Genomic DNA, 15,304 nt, shown 5'->3' on the forward strand with positions numbered 1-15,304 from the left:
ACACTCTGCCCATGGAAGGTTCGAGACCATTTCAACTGGGGGGGCAAGCTGGAGCCAGTTGTACTGTCAGAGGGACAAGTTGCATTAAACATTATTGTCATATAGTTTTCTTCAAAGACCGTGTTTATAATTATCCAGTCCCCCCCAGAAACACCCCTGACTCTGCCATTCCCCCCGTCTCCCCGTCCCCCCCGTCCCCTCTTCCTGCCTTCCTGCCACCTTCCTAATCCAGCCACCCACAAACTTCCCGGTGGGGGCGTGCTTGTGTGCCTGCATGTGTGTAGACTTTGGCAAAACAACAGGCCCATGTGGGGGTTGTTTCCTAAGATTGGCGAGACTATGTCCAAACCAAAATGTTAGTGAGACTCAAGCCTCCCTCCAGAGAGGTGAAGGATGCAATCGAGGTGCTGAGTTACCACATTCTAGGGGAGGTGGAGTAGATGGGGGGTGGGTCCTGTGAGGCAAAACGCCCCCATGCTTATCACTGGACAAGTGACGGGCCGATAAGACGGGTTGAGCGCTAAAAAAACAAAATAACATAATGGGTGCAGGTCAGAGATAAGAAACCGTTTAGTAGTGTGTTGTGAGTTCACTGGGCCTATGGTTGCTGTTACTTCCAGGTCAATTGGTGCCATTTTGATTCTAGTTTTGTGGAGTAAATTTGTTTAGCAAATAAAAGGCATTATAAAAAACTTTAGCATGAGCTCTAGAAGGAGACAAACACACTTGCACGGCTTAATTTGACTTTCTGAACCATATGATATGCGAGACTGTTTCTCGGTTTTGTGCAGTGGATGGTGAAAAATCGGTCACCGAATTTGATGACCAGCTTTAACCCTAATCAGAAGGGGAAAAGGTGTGCATAAATAAGATTGCAGTAGTGCCAAGGTCAAGGCTATTTGATTATTAGGTTAACATCATTAACATAATGACTATGCACATCATTCATTATTTTTATTGATTAGGCAAATAATTATCTGAGTAGCGGTGTGACGGAACATACTGTCCCAGACCTACAGATGCATGCACGCAGGTTGTAAACATCAATGAGTTTGCTCAGTCCCCGCCCTTTAAAACACGCTTGAAGAAAGTTGTGAAATTGACCATGCTCCACCTCTAAGAAACTAGTGAATTTGCAAAGGAAGTAAACAGCCTTCGAGAGACGCGTTCCCTCGCCTTATCTCCAGCGATGCACGCGCGCAACTGTGCAAGGCTATCCACGCTATCTCCGTCTCAAGCTGTCTTGAAGCACTAGCGAGAAAACAAACGCTTTGAGCAGGTTGTGCAGTAGTTATGCGAAAGAACAGACTGCGCAGGTTACTTTCTAAATAGAGAAAATGTTACATGAAAAACTTGCTTGGCTGGTGATATGCTCGGTAATATGTTGTGTCCTGGAGTCTTCGGTGCAAGGTGCGCACGATCTGGAAACTAAAGGTAAGAGATGGTTTTACATATAAATTGCTGTTTTAATTTTTTCTACTGCATTTAGTGGCTTTCCAAGAGAAAAACACCATTAGCCTATAATCGATCTCCATAAAAATGATTATATAATAATTTTCCTGTTTATGCTCTATTATGAATATCTGATCTTTATTTATGTGGTCATATTTCAATGGATATATTTATAGAGTTAAACAGTGGACAAATTGTCATGAAGAAGCTTATACTGAACATTTCAAACCAGATCAATATATACATACAATATCTCTAAAGACACCCCTAAAATGGTGCCTTTGCCTCGTCTGTGAACCATACTTCCTGTGCACCTTCATCCTCTCTCCACACCAGTGTCTCTTCTGCTCCGTGAAGAGCCCGAAAACCCCAAATGCTTTGCTGAGGACTGGCAAAACCTGACATGCTTCTGGGAGGAGGACGAGAACACAGCAGGATCACCTGACCAGTACACTTTCAACTACACATACCTGTAAGTACTGGCGGGGAAAGTTTGTCAACAGCTCACGCCGTCCCTAGGGATGTTTTTGAGAGAGCCAGGGGGCCTCTTTTCATGGGGTCACATGTCACACATACTACGCTGGTGGAAAGGAAGCTCGGACTGAGATGACGGCAACCGCCACATGTCAAGAAGAAACACCTCGCAATCGCAGCTTTGAAACCCAATAGCAGAAGTATGTTCAACATTTCAAGCATTGCTTTCTGCCCCCTCCGCTCCACCTCCCCGACCCCCGCACCCTCCCCCCTGTCTCTCCCCAGGAATGAGAACAGCAACAGGTGTAATGTGACCTCCCTGCCACTAGTGGGCGGGAAGCAGTTGTATCTCTGCCGTCTGTCCCAGACCCAGTTCTTTGTCCCCCTGGACGTCCAAGTGCAGCGCAATGGACTGCTCATCCACAACCGCAGCCTCTTCATGGATCTCGTCTGTGAGTCGTCCGTCGCAGAATAGGAAATGTTGTGATCGTCGTAGCCAGTCATGTGACAACTTGTGCACATAACTGTCCCTCCATGAAACCTTCAGACTCATTTAGATCAGTAGTTTTATATTTCACAAGGCCAAATTGACCATGACCCTTCTTGTCTGTGTTTTATCAGTCCTGCTGGACCCCCCAGCCAACCTGACAGTAAGCAGCACAGACCAGCAGGGTCAGCTGCGAGTGAGCTGGCGCCCCCCCCTCCTAAAATACATCAAAGGCAACATGATGTACGAGGTCAGCTACGCCCCAGTGGGCGGCCATGTTGGACAGGTGAGTAACACTGCCTTTGCGACACACCCTGCCTCAGGAACCAGTCAAAATGTCCTCCAACAAAAAGTCTCCGGGTTGTTGGAGAATTGAACTTTCTGTGAATATACTATTTGTCTGTGTCAATATATTACAAGGAGGACACGCACATTGCTAAATGATAGGGCTACAGATGCAACTCTTGCTAGTCTGACCATCCCTGTTAATTGTGTGACTGTCCTCTGAGCTGTGGGTCTGATCTGTGCTGATCTCTCCACGCTAGGTCCAGGTGGAGGAAGTGCTAGCCAGCTCAGAGCTGGTCCTGAGGGATCTGCAGCCTGGGACCAGGTACCAGGTCGGCGTGCGGGTCAAACTGGATGGTGTCAGCTACAGCGGCTACTGGAGTGCCTGGGCCGCGCCGGTGTTTATGGAAACTCTCCCAGCAGGTCAGCTTCTTAACATAGACTGGGGTACAGAAGTTTTGTCGTTGGGGACAGTTTGTCTGTACTGTGTTCTACTGTATTCAACTGTGTTCTACCGTGTTCATTCCAGTCCTGGATCCTCTCATTCTGTCCCTGAGCATTATCATCTCAGTCATCCTGACCCTGCTGTCTCTAACTGTGCTTCTGTACTATCGCAGGTCAGTCATCCGCACGTTCATGCTCAGTCAACACACACACCCATACTGTATGTAGGTCTCCCTTAACTTCAGCACGGAGTCCAAGATGTGAGATATGATAGCATACTATCTCTGTATACCTCCCTCAGGTTTCTGTTAAAGAAGGTATGGCCTGTCATTCCCACCCCTGACAGCAAGTTCCAAGGCCTTTTCACAGATTACGGTGGTGACTTTAAGGTGATAATTGTATTTTTATTTTGTGTGGCCATTTTTTTGACGGCCTGGCGTTCAGCATTTCTGATGCTTTCACATTTCTCCTCCTCCATAGGAATGGCTGGGCAACAGCAACAGAGGCATGTGGCTGTTGCCAGATTTCTTCTACTCGGATGAACTTCCCGCTCCAGTGGAGGTGCTCTCAGAGGTCAGCCTGGGTCCCCCCTTACCCACCTCCGCCCCGCACCCCAAGGCCTCTGCAGCCCTGGCCGAGGGTAGAGATGAGGAAGGGGAAGAGGAGGAAGACAAGAGGCTGGCCTCGGAGATTATGGAGGAAGCCTGGAGGGAGTCCAAAAACGACCAGTGGCTGATCGAGCAGCTACGGGCCTTCCACCAGCACCCGACAGCCCGCTCCCAGTCCTCCCTGCTGGAGTCTCAAGACACCTACGTCACCCTCAACACCCGCCACCCCAGCGGGAGCACCGACGAGCCCCTGGACGACATCCTGGAGGAGACCCTGCCCCTGGAGGTCCTCTTCGCCTCCGGGAGATCCGCCACAGAGTCGCGCTCCGACCTGGGCTCCTTACAGCAGAGCTCCGGGTTGGGGCGCCTCTCCTCCCAGTCCAGCTTCGAGTACCCCAACCACACCTGGCCGCCCAAGGGCCCGGGGTACACCTACATGGGGGTGGCGGACTCCGGCATCTCCATGGACTACAGCCCCATGAGCGCCAGTCGGATAGACTTCCTGGGAAAGGGTCCGGTTTACACCAACGAGTACAAGAACCAGATGCCAGCAGCACACAGGAGAGCCATGGTGGCAGGACAGCCAATCTACTGACTGGGGAAACTAACTTGCGCACTTAAGCACTTCATGCCTACTGGCACATACGGCGGACACGCTGGCGGTCAAAGGCCTGTTTGGCAGCCGGGCCTCTTCACTGGAGCCAAGCCTGACTAGAGATGGCGTCGAGGGGCACTATGGCTTGAGGAGCCATGGTGCAGTTGCTAGCTGGCACACCAGAGGAGACAGTGTGTTATCTCTCTGGAGGGGATGGCACAGGCTGATGCTACATATATAGACTTTCCGTCTTCCCTTAGGCTGTGTACAGTATCCAGAAGGTTCTATGAGTCTCTTAAGCATCGCATGTTGAAGCATATGTTTTAACCATAAGCTAAAGAGCTGTGGTAAGGACAACGTGAAATATTACCACTAGCTCATTCTCACTTGGATAAAATAGGTATTGTTTTATTCCTGTGAAAGCATGGCAGCTGTTTGTTGTTTTTTTATTACTGAAACACTGAATTTGAATCACTAAATGAAATGTATTGTAAAAACATTATAGGCCTATCCCATATCTACACTAGGTAAAATCATAAGGTTATTTTCTATATTTAAATGACAAAATGGTCACACTTATTTCTTTATAATGTGTCTTGTCCTATGTAGCCATGTCCTAAACCGCAAATCTCTGCATTAGGTAGGTCATGCAGAGAAGTGGTGACATGTTACATCTGTGTTACAATGGTGTTACCTCTCAGTAAACAGTCAGCTTTAGTTTGCAATGCCTAGCGGGTCATGGGTTCAGGGCTGTTCGATTTAGATCGCATATGCTCCCAAAATTGTATCTGTGCGACCTCTAAATATATTTGGGAGCATTTGTGCGAGTGCCAATAATCGTTATTGTGCGACCCAAGGGGCGTCGTTAGGCCTATTTTAGGAGGGCTGAAGCATGCAGTTGAAAATATATTTTTTATTTTGGATGTCATCAAACTAAACTATTGTTTCTCAGTAACAGTAACGGACAAGATATTTACAACTCTAACATGCTACATATGTGCATGTTTCCTCCCCCTTCAAATTACGATCCAATAGCCTATAATCATACCTAACGATATAAACCCCGGGCACTAGGATCTTGGGGAGGCAGCTGCGCTGGCTCGCTTATTGGCCTACTCCACAGTACGTGCCTGCTGGGAGCTGATACAGTGAACGGTCCACCCTTCTATCCAAGGTTACATAACCAATTAAACGTAATCTTTACTTTATAAACTTTAATGCAGATTTTAGATTGAAGGCTAATATTTACCAATCACTCCTTATCACTGCGCTCCGTTGTCACGTTGCGTGTCAGTACGCAAAATAAAAGTTAAACAATATTTTATTTTAATGTTTAACTTTGACTTTTTTGTGGTGCTCCTTAATTTTCAGTGGGTGCGCCCCAAATCCCAGTGCCACCAAGTAAAAAAGTGTTTTTCGAGCCCTGAATGGGTTGTAAAAATGTACATGCCCAAAGCCTCCATTACATTAATGTTTGTTTCCCTGTCTGTTGAGTTGTCTCGTTGAATTTAAAAAGTATTTTAGCCACAATGTTTGTAAATAAAACTGTAAATGTTTATATTATTTCTGTAAAATTCTGTAGAAGCTGAATTAACCAAAATGATCAAATGTTGAGGTTGTCTCACACTGTCGACATCTTTACATGTATCAGTTTTACAGCCTGAAATGGTCTAGGTGCATTATTGTATTAAGTTCATTAATAAAATGCTAAATGACTAAATATAATAAATAAGCTCATTAGAATCAGGCCAAAAATAAGTAAGAGGTTTCTTATTTGAGTGACCTATATGTTGGCTTGCTGAGGTAGAGTCCTGATAAGAGCAGATACAATCCCTGGATCAGTCGGCCAGCATCGGTAGAGCAACAAAGTAACTACATTTCAAAAATTGCATATGCACTTATGTTAATGGTCATCATTAAAAAAAGATATATATACCAAATGTCTCTTGAGAATACAATGTTGTGTTTTGCTTTCTGGCTCATATTTATTATTTCAAGTCCAAGCCGGTAAATGATATCTTAATCACAATGTCACAACATTACTGTGATGATAACCTCCATTTTAAAGTGTATAAAACGTTGGGATCACAATTGTTTGATCATATCTCATTCCCTTTTTCCTCGTTTTATCTGATTAAATTGATTATGTTTTACCAGTACGCCTTGTGGTCTGTACAGCAGTTTGAGAGGACAAAAAGGTACTGTTGCAGAACAGACAGGCAGAATGCTTTGACAGCCATGCCAAGAGACAGACAGACTGAGTGAATGTAAGGTCACAACGAAATATGGGTGAGATAAAGACAGAGCAGGAGAGGAGATTAGTGTTATCAGGTCCCATTGTGCCCACGAGTCATGTCAGTTCACACAGAAAGCACATTCCCCCCAAAAATACAAACTTATCTGGCAGAGCTTTTGAAAAGGCTACAGTTCACAATAACCAGTCAAAACACAGTAGTATTCTAAACAGTGACACAAATCCCTCAGATCAGAACATCCAGGCTCATCCATTGCTGGACTGCGTTTTAAACCAACGAAAACTCCAACGAACCATTGGGCTGAACGTTCATCCTCCACTCTCGAGCTACGCCAAGGTCCTCACATCCACCAGTCGTGGCGTTAGTGATGCCCGAACCTGAGAGGTAAACACGCCACAAGTCCAGAGACCCATCCGCAGTAGGCTTAGAGCCTCTATCCTGGTCCAGGGTGCAGCGCACCTGGAAGTAGCGGTCCAAGACCTGCAGGACAGGGTCCACACCAGAGGGATCCCCAGCCGCATGGCCCTCCCAGTCAGACTGGAAGGACACAATGACCCGGCACGGGTCCAGGCTGGAGACTCTCTTCTCCAGGGTCTGTGTGAGGAAGGCAGCCGTGTCATACAGCAGTGCAGAGACATGGGCAGCTGAGGACTGCTGTCCCAGCTGCCCTCCATGGCTCCGCCCAGGACAGGCCAGGTAACCCTCCAGTCCATCTACGATGACCAGGGATGGAGGGGCTGTGGACTCATGCAGGCTGGCCACTTCCTGCAGTAACTCCTCCACTGTCCTGGGATACACAAACTTGATATTCTGTGGGGCAATAGATAACAATAATACAGTTAGTTTGACTCAAGTTCTGCCCCATGCTGTTTCTTCTTCACTACACCCCTATTTAAAAAAATTATTGGGGGTAGGTTAAATTAACTACTCAATCCCTTCACTGTATCTTACTTGAGAAATGTACTTAAAATCCTCCTGGACGTTTTACATTTAGTCATTTAGCAGACGCTCCTATCCAGAGCGACTTACAGTATGTACAGGGACATCCTCTCCAAGGCAAGTATGGTTAAGTGCCTTGCCCAAGGACACAACGTCATTTGGTACAGCCGGGAATCGAACTAACAACCTTCTTATTAATAGCCCGACTCCCTAACCGCTCAGCCATCTGACCCCATTTTTCCCCTGAGATTCAAGGGGAGCTTTGGCTGCCTGTGGGCCAACACGAAATATTCTTAAAATAATGATTACTCCATCTGAGGAGGGGGAAATGGGAGCTGGGATAGGACCTATACAGTCTGGGACTAGTCTGAGTTGTAGAGGTAAGCACCCTATAAACAAAACGGCTACGTTCTCGTTCACTAGATTGACTATTTTTATGCTTGGTAATAGGCCATGGCTGTTTGTTTAGCAAAATAAATAACCGAAGAACAATACAACTATAGTATGTAGCTAGTCATTTGCTGTACCTTTAAATTGTCCGGACTCAGACTGGACATGCAATGTTGTAAAGACGCTGGAAGGCTCTTTATTTGAGTCTGGGTCAGAAACAAAACTTTCATCCCCATTTCACTGGCAGCTTTCACAGCCGCGAAAAGAAGAAGCGAGCGGCTAATGTTTTTATCACCGATTACCAACGTGCTGCATGCTGATGGGAGCAGGACGTTGAATTGTTTCGATCCCCGCGTAATGAATGATTTAAACACAAGCGTTAAAATATCGGCCATTGTAAAAAAAGATCACTAACGTTACTAGCTCATATGTCTCCGTTGGCCGTGGGTTTTCCCGCACAAGCTTGTTGACATTTTGCACGTGGAACGTGACAGCGTAACAACGACAATTTAACCAGATCAATACGCCGGCGCAGCAGAAAGTACAGAATTGTTTTTTCCCCCTGTACTTTCCCTCCTAAATTAATGCTCCACCCATTCGGGCTATCCGTAATATTGAAAAAAGTTTTTGCATCGGCAAAAGTTTGTGCAGATCAACAAGGAACGCGATCAGCGCAATTCACTTTGCCAATGCAAGTTTTTCAACAGAAGTGACAATTTCACAAAATATTCATCACATATCCAAGTTTATTTTGTTTGTACGTTCGAGCACAGCTTCACTGTTCGTGAATAACATCTATCTTTCATCAGAAAATGGGAATGTGCAGCGCAACAATGATGTACGCGCAACTCAGTTGACTTCCTTCCTGTAAGGTCACACAGTATTTCCGCGATCGAATCCTCTCCTTGAAAATCACAACAACAGACAGCTGTTGTAAGATGTCGGATGGTTATGCAGAAATAGAAGGTCCCCTGGATACTAAACACGCCGGGGACCAAATGAAAGCAATTTTGAGAAGGTGCAGAGGACGCCCTAGACTTACAGACTCTGATCGAGCACAGAGACGGCTTGAATCTCGAAAGAAGTACGATGTGAGGCGAGTCTACCTCGGAGAGTCACACAAGGTCTGGAGTGAGCTTCGCCGGCGAACGAGTTTGAGTGACGCTGGACTTGCAGAGTACCTGATCCTACTCAACTCAACATACGGAGAGCGATACCACCAAAAATACGGCAGGTAAATCTACGTTCTATGTTGATTCATGCATTCGTGTTTACTAGCCAGTTGAGTAGAATCCCGACAAAAAGGCCCGCTGCACCTCCTTGTGTCTGGTGATCCTAACTAGTCCTAATACACGTTCTTGTTCTCAGTTGATTTGAGTTTAACCCATCTATGCCCCTTCCCTGTCAAAAATGGTATGGCATTGTATTCATAGCCACAATGTCACAGTAACGTTGTCACGTTTATCCTATTTGCTGTCAGAAAGAAGATTACTCCCGAATCATGCATGACACAGAGGAGAGGTTAGTGATGCTGCGATAATACAGCTGTATGTGTGTGTGTTTGTGTGTGTGTCTCAACGCGTCACCAGTCTGTATACGGAGGAGTATTACTGTCTGACCAGTCATGTCTGTTTGCTCTCTGTCCTGTAGTTAAGAAGGAGAGGGTTTCCAGCCTTCGTAGCCTGGTCAGCTGGTACCAGGACCACTTACTAACCTGCCCACATGAACCACAGCTCAAAACACTGGAGCCCCAGCCAGGCTTCTCCACACTGGCTATCTGGCAGTGTGACGGCGACCACTCATTCGTGCAGTACCTCTCCTTGCCTCCAAGAGGGTCCAGCGAGTCAGAGGCAGAGGGGGAGATACCGTGCGAGGAGGAGGAAGACCTGACGACCACAGCTGGCATTGTAACCAGGAGGAGAGAGACAGATGCAGAAACACAGCTCACAGGTAGAGAGACAGAGACAGAGACAGAGACAGAGACAGAGACAGAGAGAGAGAGAGAGAGAGAGAGAGAGAGAGAGAGAGAGAGAGGGGAAGGAACCAACCAACGAAGCAGAGTTTTGCTCATTGAAAATGAAAAACAAAAGTATCAGAAAATAATTCCACTGTCATGAATTTGAGAACCGCTCTGAACTGGCTGTATCCGATTCCTCCTCTTTCCACTACAGTTGCTGGAGAGGACTCGCAAGGCTCCGGAGCCCAGATCCCCCTTCTGAGCCACGGTGAGGAGGCCACAGCTCTCAGCCACCTCCCAGGCCTGGACCCCCCTCCCAGGGAACCCCCGCTGACAGGACACCTCACGGGGGACCAGCCCGGGTCCGTCTGGGAGATGGAGGTGGAGATGGAGAGGCCGCAAGACCCTGACGCCCACGTCCGAGGACCGGCCTTTGACGCCCTGGGCGAGGCCGTCAACCCCGCGGAGGAGGCTGAAGACCTGAGGGGAGCCAGAGGAGAGGGGGATGGAGGAGGAGGAGGAGACGAAGGAGGAGGAGAGGCCGAGGGCTATGAGTGTGTGGTCGTGACCGCGTCCCTGACCGACAGGCTCCACAAACACGCGGACGACTCGGCAGAGACGAGTGACCCCAGGGGCGACGAGGGCGCGGGCTCACAGCCCGACCTCCACACGGCCACTGTGCCCATAGCTCTTCCAGGCCACATACCGAGGCAGGGGGAGCTGTTTCACGCTCAGACACTGCAGACAGTGGTGGCCAGCTGTGAAATACCAGATCAGCAGGGGTCTCTGGAGGGCTCCCAGGTAACTAGCTGCACCAATGAATGCTACAGTACATGACAGCTCCAAGACACAACCATTATGTCAACTCACTACTCAGCCAGTAGTATCACGGCAAAGGAAAAATGTGGTCTGCTGCTGGCAAATTGTATATAGTAGCACTTTCCCATTTGGAGTTTAGCCAATTGAAGAAGTAAAATATACCGTATATACAATATATATATATATATATATATACATACGTATATAATCGTTTAACCAGTCTGGCCCTGTCCCCAGCTTATCATCATCACAGGCCCCAGTTACGAGGCCCTGGCGTCTGAGGGCATCCAGCTGAACATGGGGGGCGGGGATGTAGAGGAAGTCACCTGCACCGTCATAGAGGGCGTGGCCTACAACCAGGTGTGCCAATCCGGAGTTGATCCAATGGAGGATGATGCAATCACAGGTTTGATCTGAACTTTAGTCCGCTACCCTTTGTTTAAACGTGGATTTGATCTTGTTCAGACACACGCTATGTACCGTACTTAGGGACTAGCTTGCTATAAATAAACACACATGATGTTAATAAGGTTGGCCCGTCCACTAGCTCAGAGGGTCGTCACGTTGCCGTTCTAGAATTCTCCGCTCTTCTCTCCCCTCAGAGCTGAGGGAGAAGCAGATGCTGCAGCCCAGCGTGGAGTCTCCACGCCTGGAGTCCACCTGTGACCTGGAGCTGGAGAGAGGCCTGAGCAGGTGAGCGGACCACCAGACCAGGGCTGCCCAGCCCTGTTCCTGGAGGGCTACCGTCTGGTAGCTTTTCATTCCTTCCCTCATCCAGCACGCTGGATCGTACTAACTAGCTGGTTGACAAGCTGAATCGTGTTCGTTAGAACCGGGGCTTGGCGTGGGTATGGGTCGGAGTTGAAACCTACAGGAGGGTGGATCTTCTGGAGCAAAACTGGACTAGGGGAAACTCATAGGGAAACTGTCCTGAGAAACGGACCCAACTGCCTTCCCTAAATACCCCATTGCGTCTGTGTATCCTTTGTTGATCCAAGGCTTTACCAAGGTACACAGGCGTAGCTACACAGAGGGGTGAAAGGTAACAGGAAACGGGGGATTTTTGACCTCTGGTGTATCGTTCCGTCAGCCAGCCCTGACGGTCGGCGTTTGTCTGTGTAGCGTCAGGTCAAAGAGGAGCCGGCGCGGGCCGGTGATAGAGGCCGACGGCATGCTGAAGATGTTCCACTGCCCGTACGAGGGCTGCAGTCAAGTCTACGTGGCCATCAGCAGCTTCCAGGTAACTACGTTAACCAGGGGGCTTTCCGGTAACTACGGTAACCAGGGGGCTTCCCGGTAACTACGGTAACCAGGGGGCTTCCAGGTAACTACGGTAACCAGGGGGCTTCCCGGTAACTACGGTAACCAGGGGGCTTCCCGGAGCGTTCACCACTTTGACCTGGGTATAATCCCAGTACTGTGTGGACACGGAGAGTACAAATTCAGATCCTCGACTTTTATTTATTTATATATTTATTTATGTATAAATCATTTTTCACTCGCCTTTCACTCTCTCTCTTTTTCTTCCCGTCCCCGTACTGTCGTTCCGCTGACCTGCAGAACCACGTGAACCTAGTGCACAGGAAGGGGAGAACCAAGGTGTGCCCCCACCCCGGCTGTGGCAAGAAGTTCTATCTGTCCAACCACCTCCACCGACACATGATCATCCACTCCGGTGGGTGTACGCAAGCACGCGCACGCACGCACACACACACAGAGATATATACTTAACAAAGTTAAGTTGTAAATATGAGCACAAAAGGTATCTTTTACCTTTAACCCCCCCTCATCCCCTCCCCCCCCCCCAACCCTCCATTCAGGAGTCCGAGACTTTATTTGCGAGACGTGCGGAAAGTCGTTTAAACGCAAGAACCACCTGGAAGTACACAGGCGGACCCACACAGGAGAGACCCCCTTACAGTCAGTATGACCACCCTGGTCTCAAGCTATCCAAGATACCTAACTGCATTATCAACATGTATTTCCTCTGGTAGAAGATACAATACACATTGTGTCTGTGTCTCTCTTTCATTCTCACTTTGTCCCTCTCTTTCTCTCTCTCTCTCTCTCTCTCTCTCTCTCTCTCTCTCTCTCTCTCTCTCTGTGGTCCCAGGTGTGAGATCTGTGGTTACCAGTGTCGCCAGCGGGCTTCTCTGAACTGGCACATGAAGAAGCACACCACGGAGGCGCACTACAACTTCACCTGTGAACACTGCGGGAAGCGCTTCGAGAAGCTGGACAGCGTCAAGTTCCACAAGCTGAAGAGCCACCCGGACAAGCAGGCCGCCTGAGGCGCGGAGCGAGACGGAGAGAGAGAGAGAACCCGGTGACGATGGGGACCCAGAGAGCACCTGGCGAAGAAACCGCCACCGAGCTGGACGGAGGGCATGGGGAACCAGACAAGCAGACGGAGACTGCCCGACTGACTGACAGTTCTTTTGTAGAAGTTGGAAGCCCGTGAACGGAACCTCCAAAGGACATAATAACAATATGCAGTTGATGAAGTCTGTTTCTTTGTGGAAGGGACGAACTGCTGGCCCACTGGCCACTGTGCAGGACACAGCTTGGCTAGGTGGCAGGCTACAGGCCTGGATGCAGACTGGTGGCTAGGTGGCTAGGTGGCAGGCTACAGGCCTGGATGCAGACTGGTGGCTAGGTGGCAGGCTACAGGCCTGGATGCAGACTGGTGGCTAGGTGGCTAGGTGGCAGGCTACAGGCCTGGATGCAGACTGGTGGCTAGGTGGCTAGGTGGCAGGCTACAGGCCTGGATGCAGGCTGGTGGCTAGGTGGCTAGGTGGCAGGCTACAGGCCTGGATGCAGACTGGTGGCTAGGTGGCTAGGTGGCAGGCTACAGGCCTGGATGCAGACTGGTGGCTAGGTGGCTAGGTGGCAGGCTACAGGCCTGGATGCAGACTGGTGGCTAGGTGGCAGGCTACAGGCCTGGATGCAGACTGGTGGCTAGGTGGCAGGCTACAGGCCTGGATGCAGACTGGTGGCTAGGTGGCAGGCTCCAGGCCTGGATGCAGGCTGGTGGCTAGGTGGCTAGGTGGCAGGCTACAGGCCTGGATGCAGACTGGTGGCTAGGTGGCTAGGTGGCTAGGTGGCAGGCTACAGGCCTGGATGCAGACTGGTGGCTAGGTGGCAGGCTACAGGCCTGGATGCAGGCTGGTGGCTAGGTGGCTAGGTGGCAGGCTACAGGCCTGGATGCAGGCTGGTGGCTAAGTCTGTTGCTCACAGTACTCTGTACCTTCCCCATCCTTGTTTACATGACATATTGTTTACCTTTGCAACTTTATAATTGTTCAATACCATGTCCATGGATTGCACATGTTTGTATTTATTTTTGGGGGTGGATCAAAGATGGGGCTCATATATCATCCTTTCTGGATCCTAAATGTTCTCCCTGTCACTCACAGAGGTTATGTGTGTGTGTGTGTGTGTCTTGTGGACTTCTGAGGCCTGTCCCATAAAGGAAGTTTAAAAATCCAGGCTTATGTCAGTTAGTCTTATTTCCAGTTTATTCGGTTCCATAAAGCCAGTTCAATTTAGTACAAGTTCAGTTACTATGGCAACTTATGTTGCAAACTAACCTGGTCCAGTGCAAGCGAACTGCCAGGCTTTGCCTGTGTTGTTCCTTCCCAAATTAGGTGTTACAGGAATGTCTGGCTTTATGGAACCGAATCAACTGAAAATGCCTCAGACCAACTCACTGCCTGGCTTATTCGGTAAACTTGCTTTATAGAAGAGGCTTCAGATGTCAGACGTCAGGTTAAGTCATGTCCTCTTGGCTTCTGGAAACTATTGGGTCTCGCACACGCACACTAACGGTACTGACACATGCTGGGAGCTTGTGAAATGCTTTCCTGTTCAGGAGGGTGGGTCGCTGTTGCGTCATATTGTTGCCACTGATGAAGCAGATGCACTTATTTACAGTTACCTTCTTGTTTTCTGTATCGGTGAACTGGTTCCTGTGAGATATGATAATGCCAGTCAATGATGTACTGTTCTTAGAGAGATACAGTATTTGTTTGAGACAAATAAAAAAGAAAGAGTCCTTATTTGTGTTGGCATAGAAAAGTTATGTCACTAGACTGGTGTGCACACACAGACACACCCATTCACTGCATACATTGAGCCTATCAGCTCATTCGTTTTTCTATTAGCCAAAATGGAGACACAAGCTTAATATTGTAAGTTTGACGTCAAAGGGAGTGAGCCAGTGAAATTGTGGTCATATGTGATGCAAAACTGAGAATAGATACTCTTTCCAATTAGATTCATACAACCTCCTCCACAATTGTTGCGATTCAACCCCTTTACTCATCTCCTCCATTAAGTAACCTGTACGAGGCGTAGTCATGTCCATGTCTAAAGACCATGCGCTTCAAATGATCCACTTCCATGTATAAAAAGCTGAGTCACAACATGCATTTTGATGGGATATTCATCAGCTAACCTTTACACAAAATGGATGTCAATAAGATGCATTGAATGAAGTTGTACACAGGAACATGCAGCAGGAACAAAGCTTACACCATGATGTGGTCAGTTCGCTCACCACAACCTTTGATTAACAAGCAGGCACGTCACTGTCAGGTT

The 15,304-nt window shown here is 48.4% G+C and overlaps 3 protein-coding genes across 4 annotated transcripts; 2 read left to right on the forward strand and 1 right to left on the reverse strand.

The window, feature by feature from the left end:
* The first annotated feature begins 398 nt into the window (after positions 1-398).
* On the forward strand, positions 399-6,504 carry epor (erythropoietin receptor). The gene is made up of 8 exons (XM_062454418.1): positions 399-1,434; positions 1,789-1,924; positions 2,212-2,378; positions 2,548-2,699; positions 2,959-3,121; positions 3,228-3,315; positions 3,444-3,531; positions 3,623-6,504. Exons 1-8 carry the CDS (start codon positions 1,338-1,340, stop codon positions 4,343-4,345), a joined length of 1,614 nt encoding a protein of 537 aa, XP_062310402.1. The 5' UTR covers positions 399-1,337; the 3' UTR covers positions 4,346-6,504.
* On the reverse strand, positions 5,676-8,481 carry swsap1 (SWIM-type zinc finger 7 associated protein 1). Its single transcript, XM_062454429.1, has 2 exons — positions 8,067-8,481; positions 5,676-7,410 (listed from the first exon to the last, which is right to left on the reverse strand). The coding sequence occupies exons 1-2, from the start codon at positions 8,322-8,324 to the stop codon at positions 6,868-6,870; spliced, it is 801 nt and encodes a 266-aa protein (XP_062310413.1). The 5' UTR covers positions 8,325-8,481; the 3' UTR covers positions 5,676-6,867.
* A 330-nt stretch (positions 8,482-8,811) lies between these two features.
* Positions 8,812-14,761, forward strand: znf653 (zinc finger protein 653). 2 transcript variants are annotated; one of them, XR_009929064.1, is made up of 11 exons: positions 8,812-9,163; positions 9,410-9,450; positions 9,580-9,879; positions 10,101-10,687; positions 10,943-11,111; positions 11,308-11,398; positions 11,828-11,945; positions 12,266-12,380; positions 12,526-12,625; positions 12,819-13,277; positions 13,362-14,761. XR_009929064.1 is itself a non-coding variant. In XM_062454440.1 (10 exons), exons 1-10 carry the CDS (start codon positions 8,868-8,870, stop codon positions 12,994-12,996), a joined length of 1,995 nt encoding a protein of 664 aa, XP_062310424.1. In that variant the 5' UTR covers positions 8,812-8,867; the 3' UTR covers positions 12,997-14,761. The 2 variants fall into 2 exon arrangements, 1 of the variants encoding a protein (XP_062310424.1); XM_062454440.1 differs by having other exon boundaries at positions 12,819-14,761.
* The last annotated feature ends 543 nt before the right edge of the window (positions 14,762-15,304 follow it).

The sequence above is a fragment of the Osmerus eperlanus genome, chromosome 2 (genome assembly GCF_963692335.1).
Source record: "Osmerus eperlanus chromosome 2, fOsmEpe2.1, whole genome shotgun sequence".
NCBI lineage: Eukaryota > Metazoa > Chordata > Actinopteri > Osmeriformes > Osmeridae > Osmerus > Osmerus eperlanus.

What these genes read in the sequence shown, in the direction of transcription:
- znf653 (XM_062454440.1), top strand. Translation starts at nt 8,868, where the DNA reads ATGTCGGATGGTTATGCAGAAATAGAAGGTCCCCTGGATACTAAACAC. An exon ending in TGCAGAAACACAGCTCACAG is followed by an intron (nt 9,880 to 10,100) that starts GTAGAGAGACAG and finishes TTTCCACTACAG; the next exon opens with TTGCTGGAGAGGACTCGCAA. An exon ending in TGGCCATCAGCAGCTTCCAG is followed by an intron (nt 11,946 to 12,265) that starts GTAACTACGTTA and finishes GCTGACCTGCAG; the next exon opens with AACCACGTGAACCTAGTGCA.
- swsap1 (XM_062454429.1), bottom strand. Translation starts at nt 8,324, where the DNA reads ATGGCCGATATTTTAACGCTTGTGTTTAAATCATTCATTACGCGGGGA. An exon ending in TGAGTCCGGACAATTTAAAG is followed by an intron (nt 7,411 to 8,066) that starts GTACAGCAAATG and finishes ATTGCCCCACAG; the next exon opens with AATATCAAGTTTGTGTATCC.
- epor (XM_062454418.1), top strand. Translation starts at nt 1,338, where the DNA reads ATGTTACATGAAAAACTTGCTTGGCTGGTGATATGCTCGGTAATATGT. An exon ending in ACTTTCAACTACACATACCT is followed by an intron (nt 1,925 to 2,211) that starts GTAAGTACTGGC and finishes GTCTCTCCCCAG; the next exon opens with GAATGAGAACAGCAACAGGT. An exon ending in TATGGAAACTCTCCCAGCAG is followed by an intron (nt 3,122 to 3,227) that starts GTCAGCTTCTTA and finishes TGTTCATTCCAG; the next exon opens with TCCTGGATCCTCTCATTCTG.